General features: G+C 51.1%; 1 protein-coding gene across 5 annotated transcripts in view; it reads left to right on the top strand.

The window, feature by feature from the left end:
* The window catches only part of Ldb3 (LIM domain binding 3), a 57686-nt gene that overhangs the window by 19704 nt on the left and 14771 nt on the right, over positions 1-23211 (top strand). For 3 of the 5 annotated variants that reach the window (XM_057769807.1, XM_057769806.1, XM_057769810.1), the window contains 3 exons: positions 1541-1710; positions 2179-2215; positions 16364-16509. In XM_057769807.1, coding sequence (XP_057625790.1) covers positions 1541-1710; positions 2179-2215; positions 16364-16509 — 353 coding nt within the window. Of the gene's footprint in view, positions 1-1540; positions 1711-2178; positions 2216-7237; positions 7872-16363; positions 16510-23211 lie in introns of those variants that run through there. The other 2 variants (XM_057769809.1, XM_057769808.1) reach the window with 1 other exon arrangement.

Raw genomic sequence — 23211 nt, 5'->3', positions numbered from 1 at the left:
CCCTGGATAGACCCCGGAGGAACCTGGCTCTCTAAGCTAGAGAAAGTCTTCGGGGAAGCAGGAGCAGGGCCACCTGCCCCCTCCCCCCTCCCTTTTCTATCTCTGCTCTCCTAACTCACCCTGAGTCAAGCCCAAGGAACCAGTCCTGGGAAACTGGGCCAATTCTATCCAGTGTCATGCAGAGAGAGTCGAAGACTTGTGGACTGAGGGAGCCTGTCCCCGCTAGCCAGCCCCCCACTGGGCAGATGGAACCAGGCAGGAGGGGGCGAGCTAGGGCCTGCCTCAGTCTGTGTCTTCTGTGGTTGGAGCATCTCATCCAAGCTGTGTAGTCCCTGGGAGGCAGCTGAGACCTTGAGCTTCCTGACTGTAGAACACCTGACAGAAAGGACCCTGGGCAAACTGGATGTGGTGACACATGATCTCAGTCCTCAGGGGAACGGGGCAAGGGCAGAGACATAGCAAGACTCTGCTTCCAAATAAATAAATAAAAGTGAAGTGAAGACTAGCAATAGCAAAGGGGGACAAAAAGGACACTGGACTGGGGCCTGGGCCACCTACGTCATTGTTCAGTGGTGCCCCTGTCTACTACAACCTGGCACTAATCAGCTGACCTCTCTGGACCTCAGTTTCAACCTCTATGGAGGAAAGGACTAGCTGGCACGCTGCTACTACCATAGGCCTGGCCTCTGACATCTGAGAGGGTTTCTGGGCAGGACAGAGTCACAATCTAATCCATAAAACTTCAGTCAGGTGGAAATTCCAACGCCTGAGAAGCTCTGGGATTCCTGCTGGCTTTGATCTGGAGTTGAATAACTCATTCAGCTAGGAATTTTCGGCACCTACCGTATATATGTCAGACCCTGGGAGCTTAAGGGAATATCACCAGGTTCCCCTCAAAAGACTATGCTGCTTGGGTGCAGGGGCTATGCCTGCAGTATCCTCCGTCCCCAGCCCCAACCCCCACTATCCATGCAGATCATGCCAGTACCGAGCAAAATTTCCCACTTCATTTCTCGTAACACTTCGTAGCCACGCTGTCTCCAGCAGCCGAGCCAGAAGCCCCCGGCATCTTCTAGCAGCAAGGCATTGGCAGCTCCCTAGCTGGATCTGTGGGTGTGAGGAGGCCATTGGATGGGTCCTGAGCCTCCAGGTCCCTCAGGCAGGCCGTTTTCACCCTGCCCCATGCAGGAAGATCTGGCTCAGGGAAGCCAAAATCACTTCAAGGAGAACTACCTCCTCCTTCCCTAAAGGGACTCCAGGCTGTGGGGTGGGAACTTGTTCGGGCCCAAGATTAGCACTGGAATGGGGCCAACGGGAAGGATAGAAACCTCATAGGCAAGAAGAGCCACTGTCCTGCTGGGCCTTCCCTGACCTCTGAACCCCTGAGCACCGAAACCCTAGGCTTCTCAGCTCTTCTGGTACTAGAGGGTGAAAATAGTGGGCACAGATGTGGGGGGAGGGACGCAGTGGGAGAACCAAGTGGTGGAGGGGGGGTCTGAGTTCCAGCCTGGCCCCCACCCACACCCCTTCTGCCCTACAGGAGCCTCCCCGTGAAAGACTTGGCGGTGGATAGCGCCTCTCCTGTGTACCAGGCTGTGATCAAAAACCAAAGCAAACCGGAGGATGAGGCTGATGAATGGGCCCGCCGGTCCTCCAACCTGCAGTCTCGCTCCTTCCGCATCCTGGCCCAGATGACAGGGACAGAATACAGTGAGTAGAACCGCTGAAGTGGCATGGGGGGTGGGGAGTAAGACAGAAGGATCCTGGCTCAGTCTTAAAACCGACAGAAGTTGAGGAGTCAAGTCACTTGCCCTTGACGATTAACCAACATTGATAGAAAATTGGCAACTGGGAAAGAGCCTCTGGGTCTCCGGCTGGGCCTTCCATTCTAACCCCTAATGTGAGCGGAAGGCTTGTCATCCCGTTTCCAGCAAGGTGATGGCTTAGGATTGAGAGAAGAGGACCTGCAGGCCTTCTTGGACCACCCCCTCCCTACAGCAGTGTCCTCCCGGCTCCCCCTGGCAGAGGCCTGGCATGCACACACTTACTGCCACCACTGAGAAGATGGTACAGGAAGTGTCCAGGGCCTGGCTGATTCCTAGAGTGTCCTCAAAATTCTAGTGAACTCTCTTCCTCTGCTCCACGTGAGTCCTCCTGACCAATTTCTTTTCTCCACAGTGCAAGACCCTGACGAGGAAGCTCTGCGAAGATCAAGGTAGGTGCCTAGACTTGGGTTCCATGGCCTTGCCTACTAACCTCATCCCTCCCCAGGTAGCCCCCAGGCCCCATGACTCATGGAAAGAACCTTTCATGTTTATGTATTTGAAAAGCTTGGCCCTTAAAGGGCTCCAGCGGATGCGGACTTAGGTGACTTTCCCAGGTCAGTGAGGTAGACACAGGAGTGAGGAATCTAGGCTCTCCTGGCTCCCTTCCTGGGCAGGGGCAGGGCTGCTTTGGCCTTTGCTGGGCTTCGGAGAACTGTGAGGGCAGTGAGCCAATGCCTCGCCTGCACACTCATCTGTGGGCTTGCCCCTCGTGAGTCTGAAGGCTCGGCACTGTGAGCAGGCACGCAGAGGGCCATGCTAGGCATGAATACCTGACCCCTAGATTCACCGGCCCATGCATACACTGAGGCACCAGTTCTAAACATTGCTCCAAGTGTAACAGCTGCTGCAGGGAAGTACAAGCCCTTGGCACAAGGAAGGACTTGTATAGGGCTAGGCATCTCAGGGCAAGGTCTCCTGATCAGTGGCAAGTTTGGGGTCCCCATTACTTGCCTACTGCCTGTGCCCTGTTAGGAGCTATAGCCCTGGGCATGAGTGGGGCATGGCTGTTTTGAAACCCACTGGAAGCTGTCAGGGCCTTCCATGGCGAGGCATGGGGCCTGTGTGATGATCTGTCTCTTTCTGGTAGTGAGTATGCCATCTGCATGTTCTTCTTGGACAGTCTGTCTGTCTGGGGCCAGTGATTCCTGTGGCCTCTCCGGGAGGGTCTGGGACTCAAAGGCATGTTCTACCCCGAGCCAAGCTTTCTGTACTTGCTAACCACACACGGTGGCCACAAGAACTCGAGAAGTGTAAGGTTCTGGGGGCCAGCTGGGACTCCATGTGCATTTGATTGTTGAACTTGTGTTTCTGCCAGCCCGAGCTGCTCCCACTCTTTGACCGGGCGTGGGCTCCTCCCAGCGCTGCCACGGGTGGCATGTAGTCCCGGAAACGTGTTTAACCTCTTAGCTCCTTTGTGCGGCACACACCCAGTGGGACGCTGCTGTGTTCATCTCAGGGGTGGAGAGCCGGTTGTCTTCTGTGTGGCTGAGCTCTCGACTCTCCATTCCGCCTGGGCTCTGCGGTCCCTACTTGCTATGTCTGTGCTTTCCCCGCCTTCTTCATTGAAGCCACCCAGATAGATGTCCCGGGAAGCAAAGCAGACTTTCCCCAAGACTCAATAGAGGGGTCTCTATGTCACCTCTCTGACACAGTAAGCGGCTGACTCCCCAAGTTCTTTCCATCGGGAAGTCAGCTGGAGACCTTTTTCTCCCTTCTACACGACACAGCAGTCTTCATGGCCTTGCCACCTCTTCTGGTCACTCTATCCTCTTCTGTCCAATATGCCTATGACTCCTGCAAGCTTGTGCCTCGTCGTCAGTCATCTGTGATTAGAAGGAAAGGGGCCCCAGGAGAAGGAGAGACAGCCTGCTCCCTGTTCTGAAACATTAGCAGGACTACCAGAGAGTTTCCTCAGACAAAAATTTGGCAAGAGGTTCCAAAAAGAGACTTCAGCCTACTTCCTTCCTCAAGCTCAGTCCATCCCTCCCAGGGTTCCTGGCCCTTCAGAGAAGACAGGTTCCAGCCAACTTTCCCCAGAACTAGAAGGTGCAAGCCTCTTGATTCTGTCTCTTTTTTCCTGACTTTAATTTGTTGAGGGTTGTCCTCACTGGTAGAATCTTCCATGTCTCCAAATCCCGTCTGCCTGGAGCTCTGGGGCAGAGGCTGTGCATGTCCTTGTTCCTTTCTGCTCAGGAGTAAAGTGCCAAGTTCAGTCTGCAGCCCCTGGGGTCCTAGGATCACTCACTCAAGTGGCCATGTGAGCAGAAGAAAGCATGTTTGCCCCTCATATGCTGCCTCTAGACTGCTCAGGGGACTCGCTTCCCCGCGGTCAGAACCACACCCTGACTCCAAAGCTGGAGGCTGCGCCCTCAGGCCTGCTGATCCATCCTGTGGGCTGATGACAGCTACCACCCTGCTCGCTTCTCCTCCCACATTGGCCCCTAGGATTCTGGCACGCTGGCAAGTTTGAAAGCCACAGATAGAGACACTGGGGCATCCAAGCACCACAGTCTAAGCAGACCCAGGAGGCCTCCTTCCTGTCTTTTGCTCTCCCCTCTTTCTCTCCTCTGCATTCCTCTTCTCGTCTTTTCGTTGGCTAGCCAGGAATCTCCCCACAGTGCCAAACAGAGTAGGTTCACTAGATTCATAGAGGTTCTAGAATTGTCCTTCATTTTGTCATTGAACACTGATGACAAACTGTCGTTAAGCCTCAGTGGGCTTTGCTTAAACTGGAAATTGAACCGGCAACTGGCCAGGTCTCATTTTGCGCCTCCGTTGTCTCTAGGAGACGGCTGTGAATGCTGGCAGTGCCAGGTAGCCTTGCCACACGGCCTTTGCTTGTACTTCTTTCACCCACTCACCCTGACCCTAGAGAGGCAGCTCTGTGGCAGGGGGAAAGGCTCGGCACTCAGGCGATAGTTTTGCTGTTGAATATTCGTGTGGTTTAGGACTACTCATGTGGACCTCTCTGAGTCTCTTGGTATGACACAAAGGTTGGATCAGACCTGTGTTTTACAACCATGTTAGCACCTAGCAGCCCTACCTTTGTGCAACAATGTTATAGAATTCCAGTGTGCTGGATTCAAGGAGTAGAGTGAGCGCATGCCAAGTCGCATGGATGGGAAGTGGGCCTCTGTGAACATGGCGATCGATGTGGGGATGCAAGGACCAGGGCCTGGTGATCGTGACTCTGTGTAACTGTAAGATCAGCTGTGCCTAATGCTGGTCTCTCTGACTCCTGCATGCTGCCAGTTCGTTTTGAAACTGGACTTCATTTTGAGGCAGTTTCCAATTGACTTGCGTTGTAAGAAATGGCAGAGATGTGGTGGCACATGCCCTGCATCGCTGAGCTTGGGAGGCAGAGGCAGGTGCATCTCTGAGTTTGAGGCCAGCCTGGTCTACAGAGCAAGTGCCAGGATAGCCAGGACTACACAGAGAAACCCCACCTAAAACAGAAAACAAAAATAAAAACAAACAACAAAAGAGGTGGGGAGAACAGAGAGACTCCTTATGCCTTCCCCACTTTCATTTCCACTGGCAAAGTCTTACATCATAGCACAACACAGTGATAATTAATGATGACATCACTTTAGCTCCAAACACAGACTGTCCCACACCTAAGACTGTTCCCCATGTCTCCACACATTAACACACATAAACACCCCCTTACCAGTGATGACCAATGGTACATGACCATTTTAGGGTTGGGTTTTTTCTATTAGCAGAATTCCTTTGGACTTTACCTAAGTTGTTGAGTGAATCAGTACAAATTCACACACACACACACGCATGCATGCACGCACACACGCATGCACATATGCATGCACATGCACATACACACACACTTACACCCTGATTCCAAAATCCAAAGCACCCCAAACCCAAAACTTTTCTGAGCACCATGAACATCAAAAGATGGAGAATTTTACCTCTGACTTCATGTCCAAACACAGATTCTAGGCCAGGTGTGGTGGTGCTTGGTATAATCTCGGCCCTTGAGAAGCGGAGGCAGGCTGATCTCTGTGAGTTTGAGGCTAGCTTGCCCTACATAGAGAGTTCCAGACCAGCTACTCAGTGAGCCTTGTCTCAAAAAGAAAAACAGAAACAGTAAGCACAGAAGCTAGGCTGGGGTGTAGCTTGGCAGGGGGCTTGCCTACTTGCACGAGACCCTGGGTTCAGTCTCCAGGGCTGGAACAGTGTTGGGAGCAAAACATGGCTCTCATAAAAATTACATTTGAGTTGTGTGTAAGAAAGTGTATATGCTATATAAATGAATTTTATGTCAGGTCCCCAAGATCTCTCCTTATATATGTGCAAATAGTCCAAAACCATTCAACATCCAAAACAGTTCTGTCCCGTGCATTTTGGATCAAGGTTATTCAGCCTGTAGTTCATTTGCTTGCTCCTTTTTGCTGGTAAGTGGGATATAGCAGTGAGATTTTGATTTTGATTTTTACTTAGGTAACTATTCACAGTACTACCTCTGGACAACGCCAGCACTACGTTTTTTAAGCTGTGTTTCGGTTCAGATTGAGTTCACTGTGGCCTCTCCACTGCCCCTCTGCTATGGGGGTGTTACAGGCCCTTCTGCCAGGAGGGTTAAGACCCAGCAACGTTGGCTGGCCTTTCCCTGCCCCCCACCCCTCCCCTTTCTACATCCTAGCCCCAGGGTGCCTGCACTGTACCCTCTCCTGGGCAACTGTGGGTAGGGCTTTCCAGAGACCCCACTGACAGAAAGTACACATCCCTCTCCTTTGTTTCCCTGGCAGTGTGTGTGTGTGTGTGTGTGTTTGTGTGCTTGTGAACTGGGGTAGGCCTGGGCTTTTCTCAGGGTCTGGGCCTGCAGGAGCCCAGGGGAGCGTATGAAGGCTTCATTCTGGAGATGGTGAAGGTGAGGAATGCCAGACAGTTCAGGGAAGGATGTGACAGGTCTACCCATCGGTCTAATCACAGGAGTTATTAATCACAGGAGTTATGTGTCCCTTCTCCTTGGTGCCCAGCTGGAGGACAGAGCCTGTTCCGGGCCTGCCTACCTGTTTGGTTTAGTTCTAAGAGCCCACAGCCAAAGCAGCTTTGCCCAGCCCTAGCCACATGGGCCAGGGAGCCAGCCTCCCTTTGCCCTCCCCGCCCATTGGTTCTCTAACCAGGCCCCTATTCCATACTTCTCCCTCCAAGCAAGGCAGGGACTTCAGTCTCTCCGTTTTGCCCCAGAACTCTAGTCTTGCCCCATCCTACCCAAGCCTGCCCTCTGGAGAGTAAGTGCCCCAAGGGCGGCACCGTCCCACCCTTTGTCCCAGCTTTGGGCAGGAAAGTAGTGGACATGTCCCCTAACCCCTCTCTTTCTCCCTCTCTTTCTCTTTCTGTTTCTGTCTTTGTTTCTGTCTCCCCCTCTCTCTGTCTCTGTGCCACAGGGAAAGGTTTGAAACGGAACGTAACAGCCCACGTTTTGCCAAATTGCGCAACTGGCACCATGGCCTCTCAGCCCAAATCCTTAATGTTAAAAGTTAAAAGGCTGCCTGGATTCCCCTGAGCCATGGCAGGCTGGACCCCCACCCCTCTCCCACACAGATCTGGCATGTGAACCCTGTGGTGATGCTTGATATTAAAAGACTGTGTAGGGGGTACCTCTGGTAGTCAACACTAGCTCTTCTGCTTTCTGCCCGTCCCAGAGTTGACAGCTGGGGCCCAGTGCCATGCACTCAGCGCCTCCTTCCTACCTCTCCCAGCCCAGTGTGACCGCCCCAGCTCCCACAAGCAGAGCCTCTGAACACACCTTGTGTAAACCCTTAGCTGTAGTCCAGAGGGGACATGGCAGGGTTTGCTGGTCTAACACTGTCAAACGATGGAAATACAATGACCACTGGTCATTTACCCATGCCCCTCAGCACCTGGCCTTATACTCTTACCTGGAACACATTGCCTGCAGATCAGGGTCCTGGGTGGGCACCCTCTTCTCTGTACCTGTGTGCTGACTTCCTAGACCTTTCTTGTGTACATATAAGCATGCTCGTGTTGAAATAAAGAGGATTTGAAATGAACAAACCAAGCCCCAATCATGCTGTGCCTGTGTGTGTGCCCTGTACCCCATCTTGGGAGGGCCTTCAAGGACAGTACCAAGGTCAGAGAGGATAGGTATGGGCAACCGAGAGTCAGGGATAGCGCCCAGCAGGTAAGGCCCAGGGCTGGCTACAGCAGGTGAGGGATCCACACTGGGTTGTCCCTGGGGAATGTGGATGGGGACTACTCCAGGCCTGTGGCTGTTTCTTCCACACTCAGCTGTGACTGACAGGTGGCACCTCACCATCAGGAAATATGCCAAAATTCCTTCCCCTAGGCCGCCTGACTCCTGTTCAGCATTGTCTGGGTGGTCTGAGAAGTTCACCAGTGGGCACACCTAGACAATGGGACAATTTACAGGAAAACCCTGGAGATGGAGGTGGGGGCTTGTGACAGGGAGATGGAAGGACCTAACAGAGTCTTGGTGACAGAGCGTAGGGCGAAGCCTCCAGCTGGATATTGCTCTTGGCCCCATCTGTGGCCTTACGCTACACTGGAGCACTTAGCGAAGCTAATCGGAGCAGCCTCGAATGAAAAGTTCTAGCCCCCGCCAGCAGGCTTGTTGTTTCAAAGTCAATACTTCACCTACCTGCCCAACAAGCAACCTGGTTCCTCGCTACATGGGATCATAGGCCGAGAACATAAGGACAATGGCATTTGGAAAATGAAGGCGATACAGTGAACCAACCTTCAGGATGCCCCACAACCACTGAGGCTGGATGGCCGGAACCCTGTTCCCACCCCTGCTGTCTGAAAACACTTTCTCTCTGGTGAGCTCACCTGGGATGGCCAGCCAGAGAAGCTGTTCACTCCTCTCCACCCCTGAGATGCTCTCCTAGCCTGTCCTTCCTCAGCCTCCCACCCTTCCTTCTTCTAACGGCCGGATGCCAGGGCCAGGGCAAGTCCAAACAATGGTCACCGTGACCTGGGACACACCTGGGGAGAACAAGAGATGTCCACCCTCGCCCATATTTGGACTGATGACTTGCAAGGCCCAAGAGGAGGTTGTAGGGTCGGAGGTGGCCAGACATAGAGAGTTAGTCGTGGTTCCAGGCAGTGGGCATCCTATGAATGGAAGGACCTGAGGAGATCACCCTAAGTTGTTAGAGTCTAAACCTCTTGTCCCCAGTCCTGAGACTGTTAGTGATCTTTTGGAGCTCCTTAGTTAAAACACTAAAATGTTCTTGCTTGCTTCCTAGCATCCTGGTGCCTCTCAGCTTCTCCAGGCTCCAGGTTAAGGGCCCTCAGAGTAAACAGAGGTTCTCTTCAGTTAGCAGCACCCTGTGTCTGTGAGTGAGGCACCTGGCTACTGTGAATGCTAACAGACTCAGAAAGGGACACTGTAACTGTAACCACAATACAGCGTTGATATTGTGGACTCCAGACGGAGGGGACCTCTAACTGGAGGATAAGGCTTCCTGGAAGAGGTTAGTGTTCATGGTCTTGAGGGGTGTGGTATGTGTAGACAGGAATGGCTTGGCATCTACTCGGAGGGCACAGAGATGCTGAGGCAAAGAAAGGGATGGGGAGATCCCAGTATCATCATTTTGACCAGGATGCATAGTCTGCAAAGACCGTCATAAAGAGCTGGGATCCAGATACAGAGTTCCAAGCTACGAGATTTGGAATATATTTTGAAGGCAGGGTGGAATGGGCAAAGGTTACAGGGCACTATTCCCACTGCAGCTGATAGCAAGATTCACAAAGGCCATGGTGTAATGGAGGCTCTGGCCTCGTTACAAGTGGCATAGCTGAACTCCCCTGTGCTATAGTACCAGGATGAAAGATAGAATGTGGACCAGGGGGATGGTAACAGAAAAGAAAATTATGATCAACACCTGAATGGCATTCCCTCATCATCCAATGAAAGGAAATCGTCATACTTCAGCGTCTTAGCTAACACAAGCAGTGTTGAGATCCTAATCGTGGCAAATCCCCTTTCAAACCAGGACCAATCGTAGTATCACCATCACCAACAGCACCAACCTGAGTCCAGAGACCACAAACCCCCAAACCCTGACACCTCCGCAAGTATCAACCCCCTCTGTTCCAGACACGCCCTAGTCATCAACTACAAAGTCAGCAGATGTCTGGTTCCCACCACCAAGGGCTACCATGCAGACTGAAGGAGCGGGCCCACCACCGTGATACCTCCAGACAGAGGAGCAGCAGCTAACTGTGCTGTCTGGCCACACTCTCTCTTAGGCAGTCAAGACCATCTGAGTTTATTTTGTTTGTTTGTTTTTTTTAACTAGTTGCCTAAACTGAATTATGGGTTTGGGAATATTGTGTGTGCTTAGCGCATATATAAGGCCCTGAGTTCTATCCCCAACACCAAAACTTGAAAAATGAAAAAAGGAATCTGAATGTATGACAAAGTCAGGGAAGCAACTGTGGAATTGTAAGCCAGGCTGGGGTGATCTTATGGGCGCTCTCTTTAGGACTAAAGTCAAGGTTACGTAAGTTCTCTGAAATGCTTGCTTGCTGACGCCTGCTTTTTGGAATTTCTGGAGACTCATGGATCTTCATGCAGAAACTGACGTGGAACAAGAACCAAAGATCCTTCAGGATGGACTTTGATGTCTCTTCTCCCCCTCTCTAGACCCTGGTGACTGTCTGCAGAGAGCGATCCTAGATAGGATGCTCTCAGCAAGAACTGAGAGTAGCAGATGCATGTGTGTGTCCATGCATCCCTGATAGTGACCTTTGTCTCAGCCCCATGGTCGATGGTTCATTTTCCTGGGGTCTGCATCCAACTCCAAATTTATTGCCTGGTAGCACACTGGAACAAAGGGGACAGACGGTCCAACCTGGACATTTCCATCACTCTCATCCTGAACAGCTGCCAGTGGTCCACTGGAAATGTCGGATGGTACAGGGAGGGGCACAATGGTCTGTGTCATCCTGAGCCTTCCCATACTTGGCCACCTTGTGAGTAGGCCTCAAACAGTCAGCTCAGCAGTTTCCCTGAGGTAGCCACGTAATCAGTATGACTTTCAGGGACAAGGTGTTTCAGAGGATGGGCGAGTGGCTTCACAGAGGTGCCAAGGACATCACTGCCCAAGGCGCCCCTCTCTGACAACTAAGCCGTGGAAGTCCTGGGCAGGACATAGACCCTTACCCATTGGAATACGCTCCTCACTATGGGGTAGCCAGCCCGCAACTTTGCTATTTCTCTAGTTCTCATCCTTGTATTCAGTTTTGCACTTTCTTCCTTTCTCACTGGATGGAGATCAATTAGGAGATGCTTTGGTAAGCACCTTGTGGCTTCCTTGTATTCATATCTGGCCCAGACAGAGATAGCTACAATTTGCTACTCCATGTGTGGTCCATCAACAGCTCAGCATTACCAAGAAGCTTACTTGAAATTAGACTCAACCAAACTCAAATTCAGCAAACTAGAAACTGGTATGTGATGTTTTCTGCTTGTTTGTTTTGAGACAGGGTCTCATGATATAGCCCAGGTTCTCCTGGAACTCACTGTATGTAACCCAGGCTGGCCTCAGACTTGAAAAGCCTCCAAAATGCTAGGATAACTGGTCTACCTAGCTATGTGATGTCTCACCAGAGAGACAACGTCCCTCAACCCCAGGTTCCTCATCTCCAGATAAGACCTATGATACTAATCTTTCAGGGATTTTGGAAGGATAAAAGAATGGGCTAACACGGGCACTGTGGAACTTGAATTGGGAAGTGCTGAGATGTTACTTGGGTCCAGTGAGAATTTGCCTTTCATCGGAAACAGAGTGTACTTGGCTGACCACAAGAAGAGGTTTCTTTCTTCCTCTGTGGGATACTGGTTACGGCTTCAAATCAAATTGACCCTCAGTCATTTTGTTCTCACAGCTAAGTTCCAGAACCTTGAGAAGATGGATTCTGTTTCCATTTACTCACTTATTAAATAGGGCTGATTCTACCCCGTCAGGGGCTGCTGTGAGATATTAAAGGCATAATGGTGGAAACAGTATAGCGTGAATAAATAAATCACATGGTTCTGGGGGAGCTATGACAACTTGTAGGCGTTTAGTTTGTCAGCTATTGTGACAAAGAGGGATGTCAATCAAAGATCTGAGAATGAGCTGGGTATGGTGGTACTTTCCTGTGGCCCTAACTAACAGGGAAGCTAAAGCATGAGAGTCACCTGAATAGAGGTGTTAGCGACCAACTACTTTAAAAGGGGCGGGGAGGTAGGAAAGGATAGGGTGTGTATCTCTCTGCTTTCTCATGATTTGTGTAGGAGGGTCAGGGCTGTAATGAGTGCTTTTGGGGGAAGGGGTGCACATGCACATTTCTGTGTGTGTGTCTGGAAGCCAGAGGTCAGTGCCAAGTGTTTTCCTCAACTGCCGTCTACTGTAGTTTGTGAGACAGGGTTTCCCACTGATTAGCTGGCTGGCAAGCCCCAGAGATCCTCTTGTCTTTGTTTTCTTGGTGCTAGAATTGCAGGCTGCTGCACCTGGCTTTTTGTGTTCCTTGGGTGGATGCTAAGGATCTGAATTCAGATCCTCATGCTTAAGCGGTAAGCATTTTACCGATCGAGACCTCTCCCCAGACCTATGAATGAATTTTTATTTTCTATCCCATTCTCAGGGAGTAGATCTAAACTTGTCAATCCGAACTCTGATCTGTCTTCCTACAGGAGTTCTAGGGACAGTCTGGCTTACAGTAAATACCCAAGTATTCAGTTGGAGGCATGTGGGCATCTGGTCTACCTGTCCTGGAATGGCCTGGTGCTGCGTGTGGCCATCCTTCCTGATCACACTGCTCCACCAGGCAGAGTGGCTGTCCCTCTACTTCCAGTAGAAAGAGCCTTCAGCTCTATATGTTCATGTCACTCTTGAACATGCAGGTGACATAAGGGTCTATGAGCTCAGTAGGGTCTATCTACCAGTGGCCTCCCCATAGGTCCTGCCTTTCCTCCTCAGAATATGTCATAAAAAGGGGCATAAATTTCTCTACCCCTCTTGACCACATTACTCCCTTCTGGTCTGCTTTCCATGATAACTTCTGGCCATCTTCAGTCAGATGGACTGTCAGTGCCCTGGGCTAAAAACAGTGTTCTTGTGGCTCTACAGCCTATGACTTTCACACTCAAGTATCTTCTTTGGGAGGGAGGGGGCTATAGCATCCTTCCCCAGATGTAAGTTATGCCCCCAACTGAATGTACAAGCAGTAAGGAAAAGGCAAAGGCACACTGGATAGCAGGGGGACCTGACTGATAACTTGTGTGCTTTCCACTGCCTTGTAGTTTGCTGAGAAAGAAAAATCAGGAAGTACCAGCAACTGAGGGGTAAACATCCCTCCAAGATTATGTTGCCAGGCCCCTCCCTGAGGTCTGATCATGCCCTCCTGGGATCAAGAGGAACTTTTTCTGGGCACCTGAAGGATGTGCCCTCACACACGCCTGGATCCTACTCTGTATACAGAACAGAGGGCACTTTCCATCCTCCCCCTCCCACCCCACACTACATAGAGGACCTCACCAGACCTGAGGCCCACGTGACCTGTTGTCTTTTTGATCCCACCTCATCAGCACCCCTATTGAGCATGCTCCAGTGTGCACCAGCCAGGCCACTACCCCGCTGCTGCCTGCTTCTGCCCAGCCGCCCGCTGCTGCCTCTCCCATTGCGGCCTCGCCAACCCTGGCCACAACTGCTGCTGCCCATGCTGCCACTGCCTCTGCTGCAGGTCCTGCCTCGAGCCCTGTGGAGAGTCCCAGGTAACTGGTTCACAGATGCCAGGCCTAATGTTGGGAAAAGGAGGCAAGAAAGGACGTACCCTAAGTCTCTTTGTGGGCAGCTAAGTTCAAATAGTTAGGTCCCTGATGTTTTCCCAGGAAGCCAAGGCTGAGACTGGTGCAGAGTGTGAAGGCGAAGTCAGGATGCATTTCTTGGGGTATATCAGCCATGATTATGAGAGGGTTTTGTTGTTTCTCTGCAACCTCCAGCTCCTGGGAACATCCCTAGTGACAAACGTCACACACACATACACACACACTCACACACTCATGTACATATACGTGTGAACACAAGTAACACATAGCAAAGTAACACTGTGCACAGTCTTTGTTCTGAGAACTCAGAAAAGCGAGGTGATAGTCATCCACCGCCGGAAGAAATCAAGGAGGGCTCCTTGGAGGTGGGAACGCTGACATAGTCAGGCCGGACAGCTCAGCCACTAATTTGCCCGCCTCCCCATGCTCTCTTCTCTTGATGTGGAAACAGTCTAACGTCGGAGGTCCGTATAGCAATGGGATTGAAATCTTCCCCTCCGTGCAGAGCTTTACCATTTGAAACCCTGAGAAAGTAAGTTAAGCTCTGAATATGTTTCCTCACCAGCTATGGTCTAAAGGCATACATGAATATTAAGGTCATTACTGGGGAGATTTGTTTATAAAACACCAAAACAGAAGCCAAGGTGGCATGCAGGGGGGAGGAAGAGGGAGGCTGGGTGAGTCACTCCAGAGTGGTCAGCTGGTACAGCAGCGGGGTTGGTTGGCCCAGTTGTCTTTCCAGGCCTCCAGGAATCGCTCAGTTGTTTTCAGTCAGGACCCAGATTTCCCAGTTCCCAAGGAAAACACGCCCCTTCGGGTCAGGGTGTATAGGGTCATGGTGCAGTTTGAAACAGCTTCCCAGCATCCCATGTGGTGTCAAGCCTAGCCTTTCTCCAGCCTAATTCAATCACTGGGGGTGAGCCTGGTCCTGGCTGCCAGAGTGGTCTGTACCATTTTCCTAGGACAGGCTTAAGTAAACTGCCTCCCCTCCCCCTCTGCAGACTCTCACTAAGGTCTTCCTCCTTCACGGAACAGGAACTCTGACGAAAGGGGAGAGATGTTCCTGTTGTGGAGAGTGGGGAAGGCTTCCAGCTTTCATAGGAAAAGAGAGGTGCTGGGTGCTGAAGCCTATAAACCCTGCCTCTCACAGAAGGGCAAACTCCAGGTCCAAGCTCCAGGCTTCCGTGTCTGGGCCTGTCCACGCACTGCTGATGGCCTCAGGACACCCCACGAGGGTGAATTCTTTCTTTTCATTACCTTGCCAAGAGAGCAGAGCAGTATCCCACAGGGCATTGGGTTCCACTAGGAGGGGTCAGAGGGCACACTCTAAACACAGACGCCTCCCTTCCTTGCGCGTGGGCTCCAAAGGAGCTGGTGCTAGAGTCGCTCATTGGATGTACACCTTCTCCAGACGTCTTCAACTTCCTTTCCCAGTGCCAGTCCACGATGCTGGCAAAGTATCCTCCAGTGGTAGGAAAGTCTGGCTCTGACCCACTGACCTGTAGCCTCATCCAGTCACACAGAAACTGGGCCCCCTTTGCATATTGTCTTCTTCTCCACCAGTGTGCTTACTCCTCTGCCATCAGCACAGGGATCTAGCCACAGCAGGGCAGGAGAAGCCTTAACTATAAATGTGGTGGGAAGGGAAGGATGCATAGCCTAGGTCTGGGATGCGACTCTGAAGGTTACTTTACCTTGCCTGGGACAGGATGCAGACTTCCCTGGATCCATTCAGGTTATTGATGGCAGCTTGCTATGCCAAAGCTATCCCTAGCAGAGACCCGGGCAAGAAGGGTCTACAACTTGGCCCAGCAGGTCCAGTGGGCCGATAGGGAATAGATGGAAGACATGCAGGATGCCAAAGGCTGGGGGTATATTTCTAGGGGTTCATTTCTCAAGCAGCCTACCAATGACCCATTTGCTGGGTGTGGTCAAGTGTCCCCTTTAGGATATAGAGCATGTAAGGAGAGAAAGATACTCATTAGTTCGAAATGAGGAAAAGGGTTTCACACACAAGCGAGACCAGGAAACACTGCATTAGGCAAGATTAAATAAGCTGCCGGACTCTAGAACTTCCTGGACCCTTCAGCTCCCCCAAGAAAGAGGCCAAGTTCAGCATTTCCTGAGGGCAAAGAACTGGGACACTTTTGTACTATCTCCTTGCTGAACCACACGTGGGAAAGGCTGAGCCAATAGGAGGAAGCAGTGAGAGCTGTCTAAGTAGAGTGTGGTTTTGCTGGGGCACTGCCTGGGCCTCCTCACATCTTCCCGTGAATACTGTCACAACATTTTGCTCAAAAAAACCATGAGACTAATTGCTTCCACCAGCAGCAACATAAAGAAATAAAATGAGGAGACCAGGTGACCAGGGTGTCGCAGAAAGGGGAGTCGCTGTGACCATCTCCAGCTCCCTCTCTCCTCCCTCTGCCTTGGTCCATAGTCCTACTGCCGCAGTTCCCTTTGTGGAGAAAGTGCTCCCCGTGGGTCTAGATGGTACCTTCCCTTCCTCTTTCCCAAGGTGGCAGCACTAGCCATAGGGACTAGCTTCCACCCCTCTAAGACCCTTTGGTTTCTTCATAGACTCTGGAAACAATCCCATGGGTGTTTCCCCCATAATCCTGCCTAGAGATCAGATAGCAAACCTGGCATGGCTTTAGGTACCAGAGACCGATGGGCTGTTCCTGTTATAACTCTTCTGTCTTGGTTCCAGGCCCCAGGCCTCTGGGTACAACCCAGCAACAGCCACTTCTCCAGCACCCTCTGCCCACACCAGCTACAGTGAGGGTCCTGCTGCCCCTGCACCCAAGCCCCGGGTTGTAACCACTGCCAGCATTCGACCTTCTGTCTACCAGACAGGTGAGAGCCAGGAGGAAGTGGGGGCGGGGCTCAAAGGGTCATCCGCTCCAGGCCACGACCCAGAAGTGCAGGGGGCTTAGTTCTCTCCCCACTCCCCTGGTTGTGGGGTAGAATCCTAGGGAGGGTAGTTTGACCTTGGAAGACTTGTGGGTCACACCAGGCAGGGTTGGAGCCCTCAAACTCTTTGGAAAGGGAAGGTCGTGACTGGATGTTTCCAGACTAAGTTGAGAGAGAAGAGGGCTGGGGGCAGGAGAGCAGGACGGCAGTAATAAAAGGTTGTTTCTTTAAGAATCTGGGTTGACCTCAAACTGGACAACAAGAAACTGTAACAAAAATGCCCGAGGCTTTGGGCTGGCTTACTGGTGTCACTGTCCTTTGAACAAGCTGCCCAACCAGTCTAGTCTGTGTTTTCCTCAGGTGACACAGGATAGCTGGGACACACGTGACACAGTAGTAGAGTCATAGTGGAACCAAGGCAGAACTTGTCGGTTATAGTCCTGCCTCTGTGGCTCCTTCCAGTCAGTGCCTAGCGTGCTAGCGTGTTCCTACAGAACTGAGAGGTAGCCTGTGTTTCCTAATGTCCTAGGCAGAGCCAACCTTCTTCTTCAGAGACCAAGATAGTTCTCAGGCTGGCGCACGGCCCACTTTACTGTCAGCCATTGCTCTAAGAAGCCAAGGGTGTTCTAGCAGGTGTTGTTTTCAGACCAGAGAAAGGTCCTTGACATCCAAGCCCTGAGCCTAGTCACCACCTTTCTTCCTCTTGGGTTCTGACCCTGGACTTTAGGAGGGCAGGGCTGTGGTAGATTTTCTCTTTTGTATACACCTGACTTGAGCTTGCCATGTGGAGACAAACAACAAAGGCGTAGAATAATAAACAGGGGGTGGAGGTGTCAACTTGGCAATAGAGCGTATATCTAGCATGTGTGAGGCCCCTGGGTTCCATCCCTCGCATCACACACATGCACACACGCGCTCACATTCACACGCGCATGCACGCACAGGCACATGCACACATACTCACGCACACGCACATACGTGCACACAGGCAAGCAGGCTGGTGAGGAACACATCATAGAGTCACAGAGAGAGGCCATGAGCTTGCCTTCTGTACTCTGGCAGCTATGAACACACAGGAATGAGCCTTAAATATTTTTATAACGATCACTTGATGTCCATTCCATGGGTTAACAAAATAGGATCTTAGGTGGGTACATACCTTCCACTTAAACATTCTACCTTCATAGCCAGGTGGTGGTGGTGGTGCATGCCTTTAACTCAAGAGGCAGAGGGAGGTGAACCTCTGTGAGTTCAAAGCCAGCCTGGTCTGCAAAGTGAGTTCCAGGACAGCTAGGGCTACACAGAGAAACCCTGTCTTTAACTTCTGCAAAAAAAGTAAAACAGTATCCTTCAGCATATAGTTAATGTCATCTTGAATTATAGAAAGCAATAACGATTTTGCACTTGCTGTTATAAGACAAATATTTTTCTCTCTTCAAAATCATTATACACGTATAATTTGTTTTGCTTTTGAAACAGGGTCTCTCGATGTAGCCCTGGCTATCCTGGAACTAGCTCTGTAGACCAGGCTGGCCTCAAACTCAGATATCAACCTGCCTCTGCCTCCCAAGTATTGAGTTTAAAGGCATGAGCCACCACCGCCCAACACACATAAAAATTTTAACAGATGTTTTGTGTGTTTGTTGGCAGGGTGGCTCATGTAGCTCAGGCTGGCTGTCCATCCCCCTGCCTGAACCTCCCAAGTACTAGGATTATAAACACAGGCCACCACACCCAGCTTTTAATAGACTTTAAAGAACACTTTTCAGTTCACAGCAAAATTGAACGAAAGGTGTCATTTCCCAAATATCCCTTCCCTTGGCCCCATGCGCTACTCCCACACACCCCCTTTTCCACATACCTCATGGTAAACAGACATGTTTAGGAAAGAGATGGGTCGTTTCAATGAAGAAGGAAAACAGACTTGTGTTCTACAAGTATGAGCTGGCCAAGTCGTCTTGGGGTAAAGAACAGCAAAGACAAAGTCTAGCCTCCAAAGTGTACCCTGTTTGAACGTGAGACCCCAGAAAGTTTTCCCCTAGGGGCCTTGCTTGGTGAAGGACACACTTGCTGAGCAGGGCAGAGGGAACAGAATCAGTCCCCTTCGTTACAAAGAGAATTGAGTATGGACAAGACGCATTTTAGCTTGGGAAGAACACCCATCCTGCCTACCTCACCTCTGAGACCTGAACTTTCTTATTTGAGTAGGATGGGGGAGAGGGGAGAAGAGGTCTCTGCAGATGAACCGATGTCTTTAGCTCGATGCCATCTCGGCCATTTCTGGTCCAAAGAAAGTTCTGAGGTCAAAACTCCACCCACCAAGCTGGGCGGTGGTGGCGCACGCCTTTAATCCCAGCACTCGGGAGGCACAGACAGGCGGATTTCTGTGAGTTCGAGACCAGCCTGGTCTACAAGAGCTAGTTCCAGGACAGGAACCAAAAGCTGAGGAGAAACCCTGTCTCGAAAAAAATTTAAACAAACAAACAAAAAACAAAAACAAAAAAACCTCCACCGACCAAAGTGGCATTTTGGAAGGGGATCAGTACAAATCTTCTATATAGGAGACAGAAAAACCACCCCCGTGCAGACTGGAAAAGCAGGAAGAAGCTTGCAGAAGGAGGATAGAGGAGGGCTAGGTGCTTGTGAGGCCTTGTGCCTGCACAAGGAAGACCATTCCTGGCAGCACCGCCAGGCACTTCCGGCACCTTCCCTGGCCTGTCCTCCGCAGGCCCGCCAGGGGGCGGCCGGGCTTTCCAGCTGCTTCTCCAGCTCCGGCCTAGGCGGGCCAGACGTGCAGGAGCCCGGGCCTCTGAGTGGTTCCCAGGCGGTGCAGACGTTAACTCATTCCTGCCTGGAGCAGAGGAGAGGCCTGCCTCCACCCTTCCTTCTCCGGGAGGCCGAGATGCCAACGGGCTCCGGGGGTGACTGACAGTCTGCCAGGGCCAGGGGACAGTGCGGATCCGTGCCCCTCTCTGCTAGCTGGGCTTGGGAGACCAGGGCACCACCGAGCACTAGCGGCCCACTCGGGGCCAGTCCCCGGCCGCAGCTTCCGGCTGGCGGAGGCAGGGTGGCGTTTCATTGGGATCTTATCTCTGGCGCCGCGGTTGGGCGTCCGCTGCCCAGAACACCTGAGGCCCGGGCCTGCTTGACCAGTGGGCGGAGGACACTGTGATCCCGGGGGATGACCACGTTGGCCCGCGGGCCGGGCGGCGACCCGAATGCTCGCTGTGAGGACCTAGCCCGGGCCGGAGTGACTCAGATCACCTTGTTTAATTACACAGTCCCGGGGCCGCCGAGTGCGATAGGAGCCTTTTGAACGTGCCAATTAGAGATGAAATATCACCTTCTAATTTGAACCGGCTTAATTCCTTCACGTAGAAATAGCAACAGCCCGGGGGCTCCGAGATGGGGTATCGGGTCTCTTTTGGCATTCGGGAGGTGGAGGGGTGAGGCAGGCAAGAACTGGGGGGGGGGGACGACAGGGGACCGAGCTCCCTGTATCTCCCCCCCCCTCCCTTCCTCAGGGATCTGCCAGGCACAGGGCTCCAAGTGCAAAGTCCTCCTCTGGCCGCCTAGTCCCAGAGGGAAGGAGAAAGCTAAACTGGGTCCGGATTACAGCCTCCCTCTCGGAGGCCTTGTGTTGGGGTTTGGAAAACGAAGGAGGTTCGGGGAGTTGGAATGCCTCGGATGGGAGGAAGAGAATGTCTGCCCTGCAGAGGGATTCGTTGGAGGGGAGGCAGTGAGGTGGGCGAAGGCCCGGTTTATTTGGAAGGGGCGTGCTCCGAAGCCTGCTTCTGCATTCGGAGTGGTTTAGAGAGATTTGGAGCCGATTGCCATGCGTTTCTGGTAGGAAGCTTGCAAGCTACCTAGCTGGCCTTGAGAGGCCACTTAAGCTCTCCGAGTTGTCTGTAAAGTTGACTCGTAAGTATTCTGCCTTCTATTACACAAAATCACTGTGAAAACCAACAATGCTTGGCAGCCACTGTTTCAAAGAGGACAGCCATCCAAGAGAAACACATTTTTACGTTTTTAAAAAGTAAAAAAAAGGCGGGTGAAACTGATTTAAATACGTTTTATTTAGCTCAGCACATACATTTTCAGGGAATTTTTTTGTTAGTTTTGGGGGGTTTTTCGAGACAGTTTTTTTTTTTTTTTCCTGACTGTTCTGGTACTCACTCTGTAGACCAGGCTGGCTTAGAACTCAATGATCCACCTGCCTCTGCCTCCCTAGTGCTGAGATTAAAGGTGTGCACCACCACACCTGGTGTGTGTGTTTTGCCTGCATGTGAGTGTGTTGGATGCCCTGGAACCTGAGTTGCAGACAGTTGTGAGCTGCCATGTGGGTGCTATGAATTTAAACCGGGTCCTCCGGAAGAGCAACCAGTGCTCTTAACTGCTGAGCCTTTCTCCAGAGCTATTTCTTGAGCCTCCCCTCCCCTCTTCTCATTGTATGTATGTGTCTGTGCAGGTATATACGCTTGAGTGCAGGTGCCTACACAGGCCTGAAGAGGGCATGAAATCCCCTGAAGCTTGAATTTGAGGTAGTTAAAGAACTGTAAGACCTGAGTGAGTGCTGGGAACCCAATGCCAGTCTTCTACAAGAGTAGTAGATGCTCTTAATCTCTGAACCTCTTTCCAGATGTAGCTCAGTATGTTAAAGTGTTTTAGAGCTGGACAATGTACTGGTCTTTGGGAAATTGAGGCAGGAAGGTCACTTGAGTTCAGTCTGGGTAACATAGCGAGATCTGGCTCAAAAACAGATAAAGAGGTGGACCAGTGACCAAGAGCACCAACTGCTCTTCCATAGGACCCACAACAAGCTGTAACTCCAGTTCCAGAGGATCTGTGCCTTCTGTTGACTTCCCCAGGTACCAGTCAAACAAGTGGTACATACACAGGCTTGCATCTGCACACATTCTACAAATAAACAGTTTAAACATACAATCAACATAAGATGATTATTACTGAGATAATTTATATTCTTTTATTAAGTCTTCAAATTTTTACACTTAATAGTATCTCAATCTACACTCAATAAGAACATTTTAGGTGACCACATAAGGCCATGGTTTGGACTTCACAGGGTTTTTGCTCCCAGTCTCTTTTAGAGCCAGGTGTGAAGACACAACTTTGTAATCTAGCACTCGTGAGGTTGAGGCACAAGTGTACAAGGATCGTTGAACATAGTAAGTTCCAGGATAGCCTGGGCTAAATATAAAAAGTATACAAAAGGCTTGGCTGGATGTGATGGTACACACCTTTAATCCCAGGACTTGGGAGGCAGAGGCAGGTGAATCTCTGAGTTCAAGGCTAGCCTGGTCTATAGAGTGAGTTCCAGGACTACACAGAGAAACCCTGGAACTCACTTTGTAGACCAGAGTGGCCTCGAACTCACAGAGATCCACATACCCTTGCCTCCCTGAGCACTGGGGTTAAAGGCGTGCGCCACCACCAGCTCGTAACTTTTAGCAGAGGACTGTGGTTTATGTGAGGTTTATGTGAGGTTTATGTGGTTTACGTGGTTAAAATGAGGAAGAAGGAAAAGAAGGGTAGAAAAAAAATAAATAAAAAGCAAAGAGAAAGGAAGACATAATTTACACAGGCGTGCAAAGTGTGCAAAAGAGGGAGATACTGCTCTGAGGTTTTGTGGGATCGCTCCCTCCCAGTACTCCAACAGTACCCCTCAAGTGACCTTTGTTCCTAGCATTTGGAGACCCTCAGGATGCCAGGAAGCAAGGTGAAATTGTTGAAGTGACAACACTTTGAGTTTGGGACTTCAACTTTACGAAGTACATTCCTGTAGCTTCCCACCACACCGCCTGAGGTAGTAGACAGGACACCACTCATTCCTGGCAATGTGACTTCAGAGAATCAGACCCCCCTCCCCACTGCCCCCCTCCAGCATGCCTGCTGGGGCTTTGAGATGAGCCTGATAGTACATTCCAACCTGAAGTCCAGATGCTACTGTCCCCACCATTCTCATTCACAATTAGTCTCTCACACACAGCTGTATCAGGCACTAAATTAAGCACTATATTTCTTATTTTCCTAATCCTCACAGTAATTCCGATACCATTTTCAGATGAAGAAACGGGCCCGGGCCCGGAGAGGTTAATTGATCCAAGAATAGCAGCTAGAAAGTCTTTGAAGTAGAGTATGAAACCAGGGTGCTTGGGATGGAGCCCAGAGTCTCAAAAAATGCTAGGCAAGCGCTAACCACTGAGTCCCAAGCCTCAAATTAGGGTGTTTGACAGCTCTGCTTCCTTCCAGAGCACGGGGTCTCTTCTGGGTGTTAAAAGTGACTTCTCCACAATGTTGTACATCAGTGGAAATTGGATTTGTGTTCTTTGTAGAGGCAGCATGGAGTTTAGGAAGGTTTGCAGTCTTGTTCTGCTGCTTGCTCTGAGCTCTCACGCATGCCCTGGAGTGTAAAAGGGAATTATGAAGAATATGACTCAGTTGACCGACCTGCTATGAGCCTCACCCACATCCTAAGTGGGAGGAAAGTTCCAGCTGGAGAATCTATCTTTGGGAACCAGTATCACTCTAGGGCAGGGCCGTGGAAGGCTTTATACACTGGCTATCACCATAGTCACAGCCCTAGCCAAGGGAAGCACGGGGGCTCTGCACTTCCCAGTTCTGAAG

The sequence above is a fragment of the Chionomys nivalis genome, chromosome 5 (genome assembly GCF_950005125.1).
Source record: "Chionomys nivalis chromosome 5, mChiNiv1.1, whole genome shotgun sequence".
NCBI classification, from domain to species: Eukaryota; Metazoa; Chordata; class Mammalia; order Rodentia; family Cricetidae; genus Chionomys; species Chionomys nivalis.
Note: the sequence above shows the minus strand (reverse complement) of the source record. Positions and strands in the feature narration are given on the sequence as shown.